The sequence below is a fragment of the Bicyclus anynana genome, chromosome 2, assembly GCF_947172395.1.
Source record: "Bicyclus anynana chromosome 2, ilBicAnyn1.1, whole genome shotgun sequence".
NCBI classification, from domain to species: domain Eukaryota; kingdom Metazoa; phylum Arthropoda; class Insecta; order Lepidoptera; family Nymphalidae; genus Bicyclus; species Bicyclus anynana.
The window spans coordinates 5,002,945-5,022,117 of NC_069084.1; the positions used below are offsets into that span (position 1 = coordinate 5,002,945).

At 36.8% G+C, this 19,173-nt stretch overlaps 2 protein-coding genes across 4 annotated transcripts; one reads left to right on the forward strand and one right to left on the reverse strand.

The window, feature by feature from the left end:
* Positions 1 to 48: 48 nt before the first annotated feature.
* LOC112045385 (protein IMPACT-A) lies at positions 49 to 11,372 on the forward strand. The gene is made up of 6 exons (XM_052889243.1): positions 49 to 216; positions 421 to 653; positions 1,502 to 1,628; positions 2,136 to 2,239; positions 5,029 to 5,235; positions 9,338 to 11,372. The coding sequence occupies exons 1-6, from the start codon at positions 190 to 192 to the stop codon at positions 9,429 to 9,431; spliced, it is 792 nt and encodes a 263-aa protein (XP_052745203.1). The 5' UTR covers positions 49 to 189; the 3' UTR covers positions 9,432 to 11,372.
* Positions 11,373 to 11,642: 270 nt separating this feature from the next.
* Positions 11,643 to 18,112, reverse strand: LOC112045384 (structure-specific endonuclease subunit SLX4). 3 transcript variants are annotated; one of them, XM_024081544.2, is made up of 6 exons: positions 17,951 to 18,112; positions 17,671 to 17,857; positions 14,850 to 17,595; positions 14,143 to 14,777; positions 13,386 to 13,538; positions 11,643 to 12,262 (listed from the first exon to the last, which is right to left on the reverse strand). In XM_024081544.2, the coding sequence occupies exons 3-6, from the start codon at positions 17,590 to 17,592 to the stop codon at positions 12,185 to 12,187; spliced, it is 3,609 nt and encodes a 1,202-aa protein (XP_023937312.1). In that variant the 5' UTR covers positions 17,593 to 17,595; positions 17,671 to 17,857; positions 17,951 to 18,112; the 3' UTR covers positions 11,643 to 12,184. The 3 variants fall into 3 exon arrangements, with proteins under 3 accessions (XP_023937312.1, XP_052745196.1, XP_023937313.1); XM_052889236.1 differs by having other exon boundaries at positions 14,143 to 14,345; positions 14,661 to 14,777; positions 14,850 to 17,857; XM_024081545.2 differs by having other exon boundaries at positions 14,850 to 17,857; positions 17,986 to 18,110.
* Between the last annotated feature and the right edge of the window lie 1,061 nt (positions 18,113 to 19,173).

The following is a 19,173-nucleotide window of genomic DNA, read 5'->3' on the forward strand; positions in this document are numbered from 1 at the left end:
TGTTGTCAGCTATTAATTTGACTTTGACATCTTTATTTGACATTTCTCAATCATTACATTAAAAAAATAACTTGTCTTGTTTTGATAGTGTATTTTAATTTCAAATAAAATAACAAAAACAATATTAAACAAAATTTAACAATAAAACGTCTGAACATAATAAAACACATTCACTTTAAATTTGTTGAAATGGAATCTGACAATTTATCAAAGCAGGTAAGTACCAAATCACTTTATTTTTAATTCTCTTTTCTGTTTTCTCAAGCATAAACGTTCCAGGTACCCAAATAAATCTGCTTCAAATACACCACATGTACTGTAGATAAAAATCACTTTCATTGCACATTTGCAAGTTAGGAGCTTAGAACAATAATAATATGACAATGACCAGAGATTTATAATTTCTATATTTTTTTTAAGATTGAAGAAGTAGAAGCCTTAAGTTCAATTTATGGTGATGACTGGAATACTGATAGTGAAGCTACAAGGTCCTACAGTATCAAGATAAAAGATGATAAAAATGAAGTAATCTTATACATCACCATGACAGAGGGCTACCCAAGTGTCAGCCCTCCGAAATATGAACTCTCTGCCCCATGGATGGACAGGAAGGTAAAAGAAAACCTGCATTATAGCCTGGATGAGATTTATTTGTAAGTATGCTTATAGTTGGGAAGTAACCAAAAATTTACCTAATTTAAGATTGTACTTATATGTACGTGTATTAAAGAAGTAAAGGTTTGGATGTATGTTACATCAATTATACAAATTGTACAAAATGGAAAATTCTTTTTGAACTAAACTGGGCCCTAACTGAAAATTAGTGCTGCATACTTTTTTTATAGAAAGTATGTAGCAAAATGCTGAGGCCTTTTTCTAGATAACACTTATCACAGGGCATTTTTGATGTGACAATGTCTTATAATTTGATGGAGCAGGCTGCACTGCACACTCAAAAAAAGATGATGTCATGTGTTGTTCCCTTGCTCTAGAGTTGCCAACGTTTTTTACAAGAAATATGGTATATTCTGGTCTATGAAAATTATTAAACAGTATTTTTGAAAAACAAACATTTTATTTTGAAAAATGCAATTCCATCTGTATTTTCTTATGATGTTGTCACATTCAACTATCAACAATATACTGACTTTAGAGACTTTTACAGACAGCCGATTTTTTTATTGATCCACTGTTTGAGTGGACAGTTAAGCCATTATATATTTTAGAATTCAATAATGTGATATAACTGTCAAATTGTTAGACATCAGGGACTGCAAATTCCGCCTGAAACGAACACAACTGGCCAACATAGTATAGTAGTATATACTCATTCCTGGAGGGACGCTACATCAGTGGATGTGCAGAGCCCGAAACGACATACTAAAAAGTCATTTGATTGGATTATGGTCTAGAGACTGATCTCCGATAGACCAACAAACAAGAGAAAAAAAAAAAAAAATAATGTGATATGTGGCACTTATTTACATGGTCTTTTTTACAGAGACTATTTAGGAGAAACTGTCATATATCAATGGGTTGAAAAAATCAGAGAAATATTACAGACAATTAAACCTGTGGAGCCTGAAAAGCAACACATTTCAGTAGAAGAAATTTTGGATGTTTCTCAGGTATGCAATGATAATGTTAGAAAGAACTATAACTTTTTATAAAATAACTAGCGGACTCGGTCAAGCTTCGCTTTGACTTATGTGCAATTCTTCCTTACCCCTACCCTATCCCTACCCTACCCCTACCCTACCCCTTGTCTCTTAAACGTTTGTATGGGAAATAGAACAGGGTCGTTTTATGGTTTTCCTGGCAATTAATAAAATTTTTCTCACCTTTTAAACCTACCCTATACCTCCACAAACATTTCAAGACCAAGATAAGATAAATCTGGTCAGCCGTTCTCGAGTTTTAGCGAGACTAACGATAAAAATTCATTTTTATATATAAACTTAATACTACACTATCACTAGTCACTACACACTAACTCAAATGGTTTGGTCCGTTTAAGTCTTCTCACTGAATTCGTAACGTGGAGTAGCTGGATTGCCTCGATGTTTATGTGATGGTGATCTTTGTATAATTCATTATAATATAATCTCCATAATCATCATCCATGGCACTTTCAGATAGAAATCAACTGTCCAGATATTACTCATGGTGAAGTAATAGTTGATAGAAAGAGTTCTTTTCAAGGACATGCAGCTGAAGTTCACAGTATTGATGATGTAAAGTAAGTATGAACTGTACTATGTTTATAGAAAAATAACAGCTTTCATACTCCTAGACAATTGTTAATCCTACTACTATTACAAATGAGCAAGTTTGTTACTTTTTCATGCAAAAACTACAGAATGGATTTAGCAGAAATTTGCAAAGGAGAAAGATCACACCCTCTATAAACACATAGGCTACTTTTTATGCCATGAAAAACATGTTTTGGGTCCGGAGTATGAGAAAAACAGAATTTCACATGGGTGATGTTGCCAGCTCACTCCTCTAGTATTATATACCTGACAGATCTCTCTCTACTCTTTAAAAAAAATAACTACTTAATAAGTTTAGCTGAAATTTGCAATGGAGAATGATGACAGCAAATAGACTTCTTTCATCCCAGAATCCAAGGTTCCCACAGAATTTGTGAAACACTGAACATAGTCAAACTCTAAAGCTCTCAAACTATAAGAAAAAGGTCTGGTTCTACAAAGGCTATTAAAATGGGGTAATAATAGGTAATCATGTTATACCCGCACTTTTCCTGGTGGACTATTGGCCTAACCCCTCTCATTCTGAGTGGAGACTCGTGCTCAGCAGTGAGCTGAATATGGGTTGTTAATGATGATGTTATGTACTAGTTGTACGAGGAAAAACAATATACTCAAACGCGAACTTATTTAGATTATGTAAAAAGTTACTCAAAAATTTTCAAACGTGTTTGTATTCTTGCGAAATCGTTATCAAACAAAAAATCAAACAGAAAATAATTGAGTCTGAGAACAAGATACAAACCACCTGGAATATAATTAATAGAGAATCAGGAAGAATCAAACCGCGGGATATCAGTTTTGAATTAATTGTCAATGACAAAAAGGTAAACACTGATATCGAGGTTGTTAATGCCTTTGAAGATTTTTTCCAGAATGTTCCTATCTTGTTAACTGATTCACTAGATTCGTCTGCTATGGAAGCCCAGAGACTATTAAGAGGCAATGTTAAAGAGTGCAACGTCCTTTTTGAATTTCACCACATAACTGTATCAGACATTAAAAAATCTTTCAATTTGTTAAAATTAAAAAGAACCGGAGATCTGTGGGGCATGTCAGTGAAAGTAATATCTAATATAATTGATGTCATTGCTCCCCACTTAGCCATTATTTTTAATGAATGTGTGGACTTAGGTATTTTTCCGAACCTAATGAAGCATGGCAAATTGATACCACTTTTTAAATCAGGAGACAAGTCAGATCTTAATAATTATAGACCGATTACAATATTGCCAACACTTAGCAAGGTCTTTGAAAAAATCATATTAAATCAACTTTTATGTCATTTTAATTTAAATAACTTGTTTCATCCTGAACAGTATGGTTTTACAAAAGGTCGCAATACAACTGATGCAGGGGCTAAACTTTTAAAACATATTTATGAAGCATGGGATGGTTCTAAGAATGCTATTGGTGTGTTCTGTGATCTGTCCAAGGCGTTCGATTGTGTTGACCATAACACCCTTCTACTCAAGTTAAGCCACTATGGCATCAAAAGTGTTGCACTCGATCTCATTGCCTCTTATCTCAGTGATAGAACACAAAAGGTATGCATAAATGATATAAAGTCGCACGGTTCCACTACCATAATGGGCGTCCCACAGGGTTCAATTCTGGGTCCTTTTCTATTTTTAGTGTACATAAACGATTTACCATACCATGTCAGCGGCATATGTGAGATTGTACTGTTTGCTGATGACACATCCTTAATTTTTAAGTCCGACAGAAATAAAGATAACTCTGACGACGTAAACCGTGCCATATCGCATGTGTCGCATTGGTTCACTGCAAATAATCTACTTTTGAATGCCAAGAAAACTAAATGTATTGAGTTTTCATTGCCAAATGTTAAAAAATTAGATAAGTCTATAATGATCGATGGTGAAACACTGGAAATGGAGAGTTCCACAGTTTTCCTGGGAGTGACCTTGGATTGTAAACTTCAGTGGGGTGCTCATATAGAAAAACTGTCTGGTAAACTTAGCTCAGCGGCATTTGCCGTGAGAAAAATAAGACAGTTTACTGATGTTGATACAGCTAGGCTTGTTTATTTTGCGTACTTTCACAGCGTAATGTCTTACAGTATTTTATTGTGGGGCAAGGCTGCCGATATACAATCTATATTTGTACTTCAAAAAAGAGCAATTCGAGCAATATATCAATTAAAATCACGCGAGTCCCTTCGTCAAAAGTTTAAAGAAATAGGTATACTAACAGTAGCCTGTCAATATTGTATATAACAGTATAGTATATGTAAGACAAAATATTAATTTGTACAAACGAAAAGGAGATTTAAACCCACGTCTTACTAGACACGGGCATAAGTTAGTTATTTCTGCATATCGTCTCCAAAGAGTAAAAAAATCTTTTGTAGGTTTGGGTGTACTCTTCTATAATAAGATCCCCAAGACTGTGATGGACCTGCCAATGCATAGCTTTAAGCAATGTGTTAAAAAACATTTTCCTTAATGATAAAGATGCTTGGAGGCCGTTGGATCAGCTTCCACCTTCACACAGAAAGTAAAACTATAAGAAATGTAAACAGTAATTGTTATTAATTGTAAATTATAATACTGTATGACTTTTTCAAAAGAGCAACTGTTGAGTTTCTTGCCGGTATCTTCACAGCAGAACCTGCCTTCCGAACCGGTGGTATAATCTTTACAAATAGTCAACTGACGTGTCAAAAGTGCTTGTAAACTGAGCCTACTTGAAATAAATGATTTTTGATTTTGATTTTTTGATTTTTTATTTCCAGTGCTGTGATAGCAAAGCTAATGCAAAATAAAAAGATACAGAATGCGACACACAACATGTATGCATACCGGATAGAGAAGAAGACTGTCAAAGGCACCACTATGCTGCAGGATTGCTCTGATGATGGAGAGGCTCACGCTGGAGGTCGGATGCTGCATCTCTTGCAGATATTGGACCAGAAAAACACTCTGGTTGTTGTTTCTAGGTGGTAGGTAGTTTTGTTTAAAGTTCAGTGACAGAAAAATTAAGGAGTAAAAGGTTAGCTTCAGTGGCGTGCACAAGGTTTTTAACCAGGGTATGCAAAGTACAAATTGTATAAAATGGAAAATTCCTCCTCCAATACAGGTACGTAATAAATCCTCAGGGTATGCATTGCGTTTTTGCATCTATGAAGTGCACTGGTTAGCTTGGTATGGACATGATGAGTATGTAAGAGTGGTGAAAGTCTTATTACTTTAATGGATGAATGTTGAAATTGTAAGTGGAAGTACATAAGAGAAAGCGAATTAAGAGTTTGTTGGAGTGTGTAAAAGAGGAATTTTTTTTATTCTCTACAAGTTAGCCCTTGACTACAATCTCACCTGATGGTAAGTGATGATGCAATCTAAGATGAAAGCAAGCTTACTTGTTAGAAGTAGGATGAAATCCACGCTCCTTTCGGTTTCTACACGACATCGTACCGGAACGCTAAATCGCTTGGCGGTACGTCTTTGTCGGAAGCCTCACCAGCCAGAGCTGGACCAATTAAGAAAACCTCAATCGGCCCAGCCGGGGATCGACCCCAGGACTTTCGTCTTGTAAATCCACCGTAATGTAAAAGGAGTATACGATGATAGAAGCAAACAGAGAACATATTTTGCTGACTCCACATAAGTGGGAACTGTTACATATCAGTGGGATAAAACCAAGATGATGATGATTTACAGTTTTGTTTACACTCATGATCATCATCATGATATCAGCCGATGGACGTCCACTGCAGGACATAGGCCTTTTGTAGGGACTTCTAAACATCACGATACTAAGCCACCTGCATCCAGCGAATCCCTGCGACTCGCTTGATGTCGTCAGTCCACCACAGACAGGTGGGGGGTCGACAAACACTGCGCTTTCTAGTGCGGGGTCGCCATTCGAGCACCTTGGGACCCCTACGGCCATCGGCTTTTCAAACTATGTGCCCCGCCCATTGCCACTTCAGCTTCGCGACTCGTTAAGCTATGTCGGTGACTTTAGTCTTTCTGCGGATCTCCTCATTTCTGATTCGATCACGCAGAGATACTCCTAGCTCGTTCTTGACTCTGATTGACTGTGACTCTTGTGTTTTCTTATGAGGCCCATAGTTAGCAACATATGTTTTGTTTACATTAAAAACATTTATTTATTTAATAAATTAACTTTATTTCCTTCTATAGATTTTGGAAACTGATTACTTGTATCTAATATTTGAACTTTGAGGTCCGACGAAAAGGTCATCGAGCTGGAAGAAGTTATGAGCAAGTTGCACTGGGATATCATAGGATTGTCTGAAGTCCGAAGAGAGGGGGAGGGCTCGATAATCCTTGAATCCGGCAACATGCTCTACTACCGGGAGGGCGACCAACAGTCCCAGGGTGGTGTCGGATTTATCGTTCACAAGTCCCTCGTGAACAATGTTGTAAAAGTCGAGAGTGTGTCGAGCAGGGTAGCGTTCCTGGTCCTCCGAATTACCAAACGGTATTCGTTGAAGGTTATACAGGTTTACGCACCGACCTCGACACATCCCGACGAGGAGGTAGAGGTATTGTATGAGGATATTTCTAAAGCCATACATGCCTCAAACTCTTATTACAATGTTGTGATGGGGGATTTTAACGCAAAGCTGGGCGAACGTAGCGGTTCAGAGTTGAAAGTGGGACGATTTGGATATGGGCAACGGAACGATAGGGGCCAAATGTTGGCTGACTTCATGGAGAAGGAGGGCCTCTTTATGATGAACTCCTTCTTCAAGAAGCCACCACACAGGAAATGGACCTGGATGAGCCCCGATGGTTCCACGAAAAACGAGATCGACTTCATCTTGTCTACCAGACGGCAAATATTCAACGATGTTTCTGTGATCCATAGGGTGAAAACCGGTAGCGATCACCGAATGGTTAGAGGCACGTTGAATATCAACATTCAGCTGGAACGGTATCGACTGGTGAAGTCTACGCTCCGACCTACTCGTGCCCATATTCAAAACCCCGAGTCCTTTCAACTAGAACTGCAGAACCGCTTTGATTGCCTAGCAAATTGCGAAACTGTGGACGATCTGAACAACAGGTTCGTGGAAACTGTCCATTCCGTTGGGTCTAAGTTCTATAAGACCCACCGTGCGAAAAGAACCAAAAAGTTCTCGGACCAAACACTTAAACTCATGGAAGAGAGGCAAGAAATGAGATTACAGTCTTCAGCAGATGCGTCAAAATACCGACAAATCAGTAGACAGATCTCTAAGTCGCAAACCAGCGACTTGCGAAATTTCAATACCGAGCGTATTAAAAATGCGATTGAAAATAATCGAGGCTCGAAAGTTTTCGCCAGAGATCTGTCTATTGGACAGAGGCAGCTGACGCGTTTGAAGACCGAACACGGTAATCTAATTTCTTCCAAGCCCGAGTTATTAAGTGAGGTCGAGAAGTTCTATGGACAGCTATACACGACTACTCAGCAACCTGTTGCCAATTTGGCTAAAGACCCCAGAGCCAAGTTGACCCGACACTATACCGAAGATATCCCGGACGTCAGCCTATACGAGATTAGTGTGGCTCTCAAACACCTGAAGAACAATAAGGCGCCAGGTGAGGACGGAATCACAGCAGAACTCCTGAAAGCGGGTGGAAAACCGATACTTAAAGTCCTTCAGCGATTGTTCAATTCCGTCATTCACGAGGGCACGACGCCTGAGGCGTGGCATAGGAGCGTGGTGGTTCTGTTCTTCAAAAAAGGTGACAACACCTTGCTGAAGAATTACAGACCCATCTCGCTGCTAAGCCATGTTTACAAATTGTTCTCGAGAGTCATTACGAATCGTCTCGCTAATAGGTTTGACGACTTCCAGCCTCCCGAACAAGCCGGTTTCCGAAAAGGCTTTAGTACCATAGACCACATCCATACGCTGCGGCAGGTTATACAGAAGACTCACGAGTATAACCAGCCACTTTGCTTAGCGTTTGTGGACTATGAGAAAGCCTTCGATTCGGTGGAAACCTGGGCTGTGCTAAGGTCATTGCAGAGGTGCCGAATTGATTACAGGTATATCCAAGCGTTGAAGTGCTTGTACGAAAACGCCACTATGTCAGTCCGTATTCAGGATCAGACTACGAGGCCAATCCAGTTGCAGCGAGGAGTGCGTCAGGGAGATGTGATCTCTCCGAAGCTATTTACCGCCGCACTGGAAGACGTCTTTAAGCTTCTGGACTGGAGCGGACTTGGCATCAACATCAATGGCGAGTACATCACTCAACTGCGGTTCGCGGATGATGTAGTCATCATGGCACAGACTCTGGATGACCTTAGTACCATGCTCAATGACCTCAGCAGCGTTTCTCAACAGGTGGGCCTGAAAATGAACATGGGCAAAACAAAAATAATGTGTAATGCTCATGTATCGCTCCACCCAGTTATAGTTGAGAACGCTGCACTCGAAATTGTAGACGAATACATATACCTAGGACATATGATCCAGTTAGGTAGGTCCAATTTCGAGAAAGAGGTGAACCGTCGAATCCAACTCGGCTGGGCTGCATTCGGGAAGCTTCGCGACATCTTTTCGTCCGAAATTCCTCAGTGCCTGAAGACAAAAGTCTTCGAACAGTGCGTGTTGCCAGTGATGACCTATGGTTCCGAGACTTGGTCGCTAACTATGGGCCTCATAAGAAGGCTTAGAGTCACACAGAGGGCGATGGAACGAGCTATGTTAGGAGTATCTCTGCGTGATCGAATCAGAAATGAGGAGATCCGCAGAAGAACCAAAGTCACCGACATAGCTCAACGAGTTGCGAAGCTGAAGTGGCAATGGGCGGGGCACATAGTTCGAAGAGCCGATGGACGTTGGGGTCCCAAAGTGCTGGAATGGCGACCCCGCACTAGTAAGCGCAGTGTTGGCCGACCCCCCACCAGGTGGACTGACGACATCAAGCGAGTCGCAGGGATTCGCTGGATGCAGGCGGCTCAGTATCGTGATGTTTGGAAGTCCCTACAAAAGGCCTATGTCCTGCAGTGGACGTCCATCGGCTGATATGATGATGATGATGATGAATATTTGAACTGTGAAATTGGTTCATTTTCAGGTATGGCGGGATACAACTTGGTCCAGACAGGTTTCGACACATAAACAATGCAACCCGGCAAGTTATCCAGCAAGCGGGACTGTTGAAGAAATGACATTAATGTTGTGTGCTTCTAGAGCACAATTTAGTTATAAATGATAAGAGGTCCTCAACGAAAAAAATGTATATACATCAGTGGCGTGCATTTCATACATACATTAAATTACTGCATACCCTAAGAGTGTCTTCTTAGTGCTCGTTAAATACAGATATTTCCACTTTGCTCAATTTTGTTACTAGTGCATACTCTGATCCACAACCTTATGCATGCCACTGATAGACATCATATAACTGTGCAGTACAGTGGTGTGGTGTGTATGATGACAAAGGAAGTGAGATATGACAACAGGTACGGGGTACATCTCAGGAGGGATGTGTGAGATATCCCTCACGAGAGAGAGGGAGGTGCAGAGTATATCTGAGAAGGGAGCGAGGTGCAAGGTATGCCTCACAAGACAGCAAGGGATGTGGAGGGTATATCTCGGAAGGGAGCAGGGTGCAAGGTATGCCTCACAAGACAGTGAGGGAGGTGCAGGGTATATCTCAGAAGGGAGCGGGGTGCAAGGTACGCCTCACAAGACAGCGAGGGAGGTGCAGGGTGTATCTCAGAAGGGAGCGGGGTGCAAGGTATGCCTCACAAGACAGCGAGGGAGGTGCGGGGTATATCTCAGAAGGGAGCGGGGTGCAAGGTATGCCTCACAAGACAGCGAGGGAGGTGCGGGGTATATCTCAGAAGGGAGCGGGGTGCAAGGTATGCCTCACAAGACAGCGAGGGAGGTGCAGGGTATATCTCAGAGAGAGAGAGAGAGTGTGGTGCATGATGGCAGAGGGAAGTGGGACACTTGCAGTGGTATGGATGATGAATGCACCTGCTGTCCACTCAACTCTTCTTCAGACACCAACATCCTTGTACTGCATAGTCGTAGAGTGTGTTACGCATCATCATCAACCCATATTTGGCTCACTGCTGAGCTCGAGCCTCCGTATGAGAGGTTTTAGGCCAAATAGTCCACCACGCTGGACCCAACGCAGATTGGCAGACTACACACACATAGAAAATAAAGAAATTTCTCTGGTATCCAGGTTTGAGGTTTTTTCTTCACCGTTTGAGACACGTGATATTTAATTTCTTAAAATGCACACAACTGAAAAGCTGGAGGTGCCCCGGACTGGATTCAAACTACACCCTCCGGATTCGTAGGCAGAGGTCATATCCACTAGGCTATTACGGTTCTATGTTAACTATACTACAGTTCATATTCTATCTATTCCACTCCATTTTATACCTGTACCTGGGTATAGTTTCATAGTCTAATGCCCATAGTACTTTACAGAGTAATATCTATACAGGCTGATCTGTTATTTTAGATACCCTATACAAATATCTAAAATACAAGATGCAAGATACTTTAAAAAAATGTATTTCAGATACCAGATACAAATGATTTTCTAAAAAGGTATCTGAAATACAAAATACCTATCTTTCAAATACTTTTGTAAGAAAACAACATTTCATTAAACTTTTCTGATTGCATTTTTAGCATCAGTATCAATCACTAATAGACCCCTGATACCCTGATATTTTAATGAATACCCTAATAGTTATTTTGGAAATATATTTTATGTACAGAGTTCACCTCTCTACAGATTTATTATTTATATTTAAGTATAGATATCAAATTCAATCCAATTAAATATTTCTCTGTATTTAATTGGATTGAATTTGAAATCAGGGTGTAAAAGATTAACTTCAAATAAAATCCATTAGATCCATCAGATTAAATAAAATCCATCTGGATCTCTTCCAGATAGATTTTATTGTATATAGGCCTTTATAATGATGTAAATGTATGATCTGTTATTCCTAAGAATGTATTCAAATTGATGTGAAATAATATTTTCTGTAAATATACTATTTTGACACATGGTGCTGTATATAACTAAATGAACTGTCTATCTACTATTTTGTATAAATTATAACTGTTGTTCATGATTTCATGTTGGTTTCATTTTATAGAAATAACTAGCCGACGCGCGCGGTTTTTCCCGTGCAGTTCCCATTCTCGTGGGAATGTGGAGATAAAACATAGTCTATGACGATCACAAAAAACGTGGCTTTCCAGTGGTAAAGGAATTTTCAAACTCGGTTCAGTAGATCAAAGATTACTAGTCCGGAATCCGTAAAACATTTTTTACACTGTAAAAAAACACTAAATAAAATACTATAAAAATAGTATAAAATACTATAAAAACACTATAAAATAAAAATATAAAAAATATTTTATATATTTTAATAAATTACTATAAAAACAACTTTTAATTAATACAAGTTGGGAGGAGGGTAGTTTATCAAAAGTTGTTACTAACTGATGTTTTTTTCGTCATCAACCCATATTCGGCTCACTTTGAGCTCGAGTCTCCTCTCAGAATGAGAGGGGTAAGGCCAATAGTCCACCACGCTGGCTCATTCCTTCACTTTACATACAGACATTAATAATTATAAATCCAAAATGTGTCTTCCAAGAATAAAAATATTATATTAATAATTAAAGAAAGAAAGAAAGAAAAAAGCTTTATTAGTGAATAATGCCACACAACACAATTTGTTCTTTAACAATATCCTGTGATGTGTGGCACAACCCAGTAAACGGATTCAACTCAGCATAATGCTACATACTCTTTAAATAAAAAGAGCATGCAGCGCTGGTTGGAATTGATTGAATTACAGAAAACTATACAATAATATACATTAAATTATTTATAAAAGTTTATCTATTTATATTTAACATTGAAGATATGTATAAAATGCTATGATTTTCTATTTCTCGCGTTATTGTCGGCAGTCCTCACTGTGATGCATTTTCTATCCATAAATTTCAATAAATCCTGAAATAAAATATTTAAAAAATACAAAAAATTCATGTGACTATAGTGTTTTTCAGATAGCATGAGTACGGTGACAGCTGCCATAAGACGTTCATATTACGTACGATTATCGTGATTTGCGACAAACTTTCAATAGTGAAACGAACTGTCACCATTCCCATGTTACCTGAAAAACACTATAAATAAATAATTAATTATTTTTATTTTCCTAGAGACACCATTATGCTAAAGTATTTACATAAAACAATTACATTTTACAACTACTTATGTAAAAACCATAAATCTTTTATCCACGAAATTTTCAATGGCAGTCTAGAAACTGGGAAGTTGAATACTAACTTCCCAGTTGTTCCAAGCCTCGGAGAGCAAGTTAAGTCATCAACTTCTGATAGTGATAATTATTATAGAAACATGTTATATTAAGCAGTGTGGTGGGTTTAAGCTCTAAGTACCCTCTTCTACAGGAGAAAGGAGACCTGTCACGCAACCAACGAGATAATTTCGTGAAGAATTATAGGCAAAATTCAATAGCGGCACAACCGGAAATACCACTACCTCTTTCAGAACGAAAGGGACCACTTTTTTTATTCTTTACAAGTTAGCCCTTGACTACAATCTCACCTGATGGTAAGTGATGGTGCAATCTAAGATGGAAGCATGCAACTTGTTAGGGGAAGGATGAAAATCCATTTCGGTTTGGTACCGGATCGCTAAATCGTTTGGCGGTACGTCTTTGACGGTAGGGTTGTAACTAGCCATGGCCGAAACTTCCCACCAGCCAGATCTGGACCAATTAGGATAACCTCAATCGGCTCAGCCGGGGATCGAACCTAGAACCTCGGTCTCGTAAATCCACCGCGCATACCACTGCGCCAAAGAGGTCGTAAAACTACGATGCCATTGAACGAAATTTTGTCTATAGTCCTAGTTTTCACTGGTTGCATGTTAGCACCAGTGGCGTGCATAATGTTGTCAATCAAGGTATGCACTAGTAATAAAATTAAGCAAACTGGATAAATCTGTATTTAATAAGGTAAGGACAACTCTTAGGGTATGCAGAACTTTAATGCATCTATGAAGTGCACACCATTGGCTATGTATTGGATGGATAAAAATAACATACCTTAGGATTGTACCTGTATCCAGTCGCAACCATATCCTTGTATATGACATCAATGTTTACTGGTTCATAGCGCAATATAGCTTCCCTTAACCTCCGTCGACATGTCACATAGTTCTGGAAAGCTATATGTAAAGGCACCCTACATGAATGCAGCTGTAAAAAAACATACATACAGCTTAACGTAGAACCTCCTCCTTTTTGGAAGTCGGTTAAAAATGTAAAGTTACAGTAAAGCTTCTACTGCTATTTCTGATAGATTTAAAATTGTGAATTAGTCCAGTAATTAGCCAATGTGGCTTCAAATCACAAGGTCATGGGTTTGATTTCCTGGTAGAACTATGAAATAATGAGCTTTCTTTATTCAAATAAATTCTCAGCTTAATTAAGTCAAGTTAGTAAAGTTACACTCCTGTGCCATAGAGTTAGTTGATCTAGTTCATCAAACGCAAGGCGTCTAGTCTTGCAAAAAGATAACAATTGAATTATTGGTATGTTTTATTTTGTATCAGTAGGCCTAATATGCGACCAAATGACGTATTTCGTGACGAAAAAATAATGGGCAAATAACAACAAATAGTAGCGCAACCGGAAACATCGCTATCTCTTTTATTTGTTCGTTAGGACGAAAGAGATGGGACTAGGGTACTCTCCTGCCATTTGTTGAAATTGTGTCTATTTCTTTTAACTGGACAAGTCGTTGGCCGCATGCTAGGCTTACTGTACTGTCCTGAATGAAATTATATTGATTACAAAATACCTTAGCCTTCTCCCTTTTCTGAAATATCCACTCTTCTGTATCACATTCAATATTTCTAATATCTGGATGTTCATTTGTAACTGCATATAAATAATTTTCATTATTAATTTCAGGTGAAGGTTCAAGAATTGGTTTATTAGTACCATTTTGATCCTTATCAACCTTTTTTAGTTTTTTTGATGGTGATGAAAGTTTTACAGTACTATTTTGTTGATATTTATGATCCTTTTTTAGTATCTTTGATGTTGATAGAAGTTTTTCAGTACTATTTTGTTGATATTTATCATCCTTTTTTAGTATTTTTGATGGTGATAGAAGTTTTGCAGTACTATTTTGTTGATATTTATCATCCTTTTTTAGTATTTTTGATGGTGATAGAAGTTTTGCAGTACTATTTTGTTTATATTTATCATCCTTTTTTAGTATTTTTGATGGTGATAGAAGTTTTGCAGTACTATTTTGTTTATATTTATCATCCTTTTCTAGTCTCTTAGATGGTGATGGAAATGTATTAATATTATTTTGTTGATATTTATCATCCATCTTTAGTCTCTTTGATGGTGATGGACAATCACCTGTATTGGACTCTACTATTGGATGAGTTTGATTGTACAGATATGTTAGTAATTGAATTGCTGAAAGAAAATGACTGTATAAATTAAATGATTCAATTATTTATTTTTCCCTAACTTAATTATAATCCATACCTCTTTTTCTTTTGAAAGGTTTAAGTCCATATTTCTCCAATTCTTTATGCCTTTCAGGTGAAGTCATTGATGCATAATCAAGCATTGGTGTTACTTCAGTAGTTTTTATAATGTAATCGCTATTTTTAGGTGTTTGCAATACATTTTTTAAATTTTCATTCAGTGATTTTATAGGTGTAGATGTATCACTACTAGAATGTGGCTGAGTTACTTTTCCAAATGTCCTACTTCTATTTTGTGTTACTAAGTTACTCTCATTTAAAGTGGTATTTTTCATGTGAGTTTGAACAGCGCCTTTACAAATAGTATTATTCTGGCCATTCAGAAAGTCATTCATTACAGTAACATCCCGAAAATCAAAATTATCATGTTTAGACTGATGTAAAGAATAGTTGAGTTCTTTATCAGAAATTTCAAATACTTCCGAACTGTTACTGGGATTTGATGCAATATCATTATTTGAAATGTTAGCTTCGTTTTCAATACAACCATTTTCATCATTCAGTGCTGTGACGATTTTTAAATCTGAATTATCATGTTTTGATTGGTCTAATGAATAGTTATGTTTATTTGAAAATTCAAATACTTTCGAGCTCTTAACACAATTTGATAGAATATTGTTGTCCATGTTTGGATCATTTTCTTCTGAATGATTTTGGTGCTGACGACACTCTGATAATGTAGTATTTGAGTAATTTTCTTTTATAATATCATCATAATCTATTGAGACGTTGTCCCTTTTACCAAGAGTAAGTGAATATCTAGAAATTGGTTGATTATTAATTTCATCTCCTTCAAATGAATTAGAACTCTGAGTCAAATCTATTTCTTCTAGTTGAAAATTATCTGGTTTGTTTTTATATTCACTACTTTTATCTATAATAACTTTATCTGAGACATCTTCATACTCACAGTAATTTTCACTCAAACTATCATAAGCTTGATCTCTTAATCTATTTGAAAATGTACATTCTTTACTCTTTTCAGTAATTGAAATAACTCCTGATTTGTTGGAAGTGGAAGTTTCTTTGAAATTTAATTCATGAACCAAGTTAACTGTCCCGTCACTTTTACAGGGTCTGCTACAACAGTTTTCAGCTTTTGTTCTATAGGAATAACAATTATATTGATCAGATTTCCCTTTAGTTCTAGTATCAGTACAAATTGGTTTACCTTGTTTTACAGTCAAATTTTCATTCGGCTGATGACATTTTAAATCAAATTCTTCATTTACAAGAATTATTGTGTCTTCATGTAAATTATCTTCTTCTTTATTGCACATTTTCTCACTGGGCGTTTTATAGTCTGGAACTTGAGTAAGATCCATGAATTCTATATTTTTATTTTGAGAGAATACTCTATCATCATTATCAGTTTGTTTAATTAAGTCATTTGTGGTTTGTGTAAGATCTATTTTCTCCATATTGCTTTGCTTCAAAGTATTTGACAAACAATTAGTAATTTCCATAAAATCATTAGACCTCCTATTGGTGATATCAATGTCATTAGTATATGGCTTTATTTTACCAAGTGATTTAGTCTCATCATAGTCAATATTAACACATTCTGTTAGGTCCATGCTGTAAGTGTTGATATTATCAGTCATTGACACTATTTGTCCTGAAACTTGCACATCATTGTCCATACATTCTAACACTGTAGATACTTCATCATCAAATAAATCTGGAGACACACATCTCAATTGTAAATCTGACATAGTATCTAGTTTTGTAGAACAATCACTTTCCCCAACTAATTTACCACCACTCGCCTTTTTGTCTACAAGTCCAGCTTCATTTCCTAAAGATTGAGGTTTATCAAAACATAATAGTATATTTTTATCCATAGAATTTGTATTATAAGAAATATTAGTTTTCTTATTAGAAACAATATGTTGTGCTGTATGTATTGATCCACTTAATATGCAATCGAGGTCATGTTGGTCAAACATAAGATCATCAAAGTTGATATTATTGGTCTGAATGGTAGGACTTAATGGTCTCCCAGGTATTTCAGACCAATCTCTTAAACAACAAGTTCTGTTAGGTGGTTTCTCAAATAAATCATTTAAATAATAAACATCATCATTCTTTATACGCTCATAAACAATATTTGTTGTTTTGTAATAAAGCTCTCTATCATTAAATTCAAATTCATTTTCTACAACCTTCACAGGTGACTTAAAGATATTTCTTGCTAATATTTCAGAATACTTATCTGAGATAATCTGTTGTCTTTCATTATCAGTTGTTTGTAACAACTTATACAAACTCCTTCTTTTCTGTTTCTTCAATTTCTTACTACAACTTTTGAGTGTTGTTATTTTACCTTCAAGTTTAAAGCCATATTCTTGTAAAGTTGTTTTGATTGACTGTAATCTTTGTTGGGACGATGAACTTTCAGTGGTTTTGATTTCTGTTTCTGGACCAATCTCATTATTTACTTCATGCAATGACTTTGACAATGCAACAGCTAGTTGTAATTCCTCGGAATCAACATCAACACCAATTTGCTTGCATACTTTGTCAAAGTCCTCTGAATATGTTAGCACTTCATTTTCTTGTTTTTTAATCAATTTTCGAATATCTCTTTGACCTCTTATATGTTTAGATTTTTTGATACCCCGCGTTTTCTTTACATTCTTTGGACCAATGTTATACTTCTTTTTCTCTTGAAAGTCTGATAGACTGTCATCCATCACAGGATCAGTTGCAAAATATTTGCTTACTACTTTATTTGGCATTTACTGGCAAACAAAAACAGTGTAGTTAAGTAACTAAATAATTTATTACATCTTATAACTACTTTAACAATACATTACTATAAGTATCCGTCATTATTTGTCTGGTCTATCAGTTCTAGCTTCATCTTCAATTAACTGTCTTAAAGTGTCGCCCGATCTGATTGGAAGTCCACTAGCAATCATAAGCTTCCTTTCGATTTCTTCGATTGGATCCTGGTAAAATACCTCCAACTTTTTCCTATAATTCTTTGTTAAGTCGGAGAATCTGAAATAATTATACATATTTCATAACCAAAAATTCCATATAAACAAACAGTGTTAGTATTTGTGTACAAAAGACCACACAGGTCTTACTTACTGGTAAAATGCACCTATTAAAACACCGACACTCACAATACATAATCCAGCAACATTCCTGGCTTTACCAGCAGGAGTTCCATTAAATTTTCTAGGTTTCCATTTCGACGTATCTACTCCAATCGCCATTTTTGTCAATATTTTTTAACGTTTGACACTGACACATAGTTGACAATTTGCACTGACAGTTGTCTCACTCATGCCATGGGAACTTGAAATCTTTATGAAGCAGCGCCATCTACATTCTAGATTTAAGATTTCAGGATAGTAAATTCAATGACTTAAGGTGTGTATGTAATAAAATGTTTTTAGAGATTGAACGGAAAAAAAAAGAATTATTTTTCCTTTTAATTATGACGCGTAATAGGAAGAATGTGTTTGTATTTCTAAAGCAAAGGGATTATTTAAGAAATACAGTAAGTGTACATTAATTTCAACGACGTACTACATAGTCATTTGGCCTAGTGGTGTATAACAAAGTTACGATCTAATAATCCTGAGTTCGAGCCCGGGGGTATCATTGGACAACTTTTTGTCTTTTTTTTTGTTTTTTTCTATTGATTTCTTCAACTATTACAAAATCAAAAATCTCTCTCCTTTACAAAAAATATGCATTATTATTTTTATAACAATAATGGATACTGTAGTAAAAATACCGTGACTAGTTACTAGATGGCGCTATCACAGGCGTTCCGAATAAAATTAGAGTAGCCTATCTATTTCCAATAATACACTGTAATCTTTGGTCTCGCTGTTTTGTTTGCTCTCGGTTCAAGCCTTTTGATTTCAAATATTTGATTTTGATGTTTGTGACCTTCGACCATTAATAACAGGACCTGCCTCGTTAACCGTTACCCCTCTGGCAAAGATCAAAAATCAATGTTAGACTCGTGCAGGAATTTGATGTGTATATATATTTTTTTATTACTTAAGTCCATGTAGACATAAAAAACGGAAGGGCATGATGACACTTTTGTTTATAGAGTCCACGCCACGTACCTTAGATAAATAATCCACGTACATGTTGCTCTATTTCATTGCGTAGATGTAGCTTTTTTGAGGGAATGCCGTATAATCTGTCTATTACTTTTTCTGTTTCCGCAAAAATGTTTGTCGAAGCTGTCTTTTCTTTTGTCAAAATGTTTGACACTTGATCAACGTCGCCAGAAGGTCGACAGCTTGTTGGGAATTCCCTGAACTATGGGGAATTTGACTCAATTTCGG

Excerpts from the sequence above, each read along its gene's own strand:
- LOC112045384 (XM_024081544.2), bottom strand. The coding sequence starts at position 17,592 with ATGCCAAATAAAGTAGTAAGCAAATATTTTGCAACTGATCCTGTGATG. Across the intron at positions 14,778-14,849 it reads ACCTTTCAAAAGAAAAAGAG|CAATTCAATTACTAACATAT; the intron begins GTATGGATTATA and ends ATTTTCTTTCAG. Across the intron at positions 12,263-13,385 it reads GATACAGGTACAATCCTAAG|GATTTATTGAAATTTATGGA; the intron begins GTATGTTATTTT and ends ATTTTATTTCAG.
- LOC112045385 (XM_052889243.1), top strand. The coding sequence starts at position 190 with ATGGAATCTGACAATTTATCAAAGCAG. Across the intron at positions 654-1,501 it reads AGCCTGGATGAGATTTATTT|AGACTATTTAGGAGAAACTG; the intron begins GTAAGTATGCTT and ends TCTTTTTTACAG. Across the intron at positions 1,629-2,135 it reads AAATTTTGGATGTTTCTCAG|ATAGAAATCAACTGTCCAGA; the intron begins GTATGCAATGAT and ends TGGCACTTTCAG.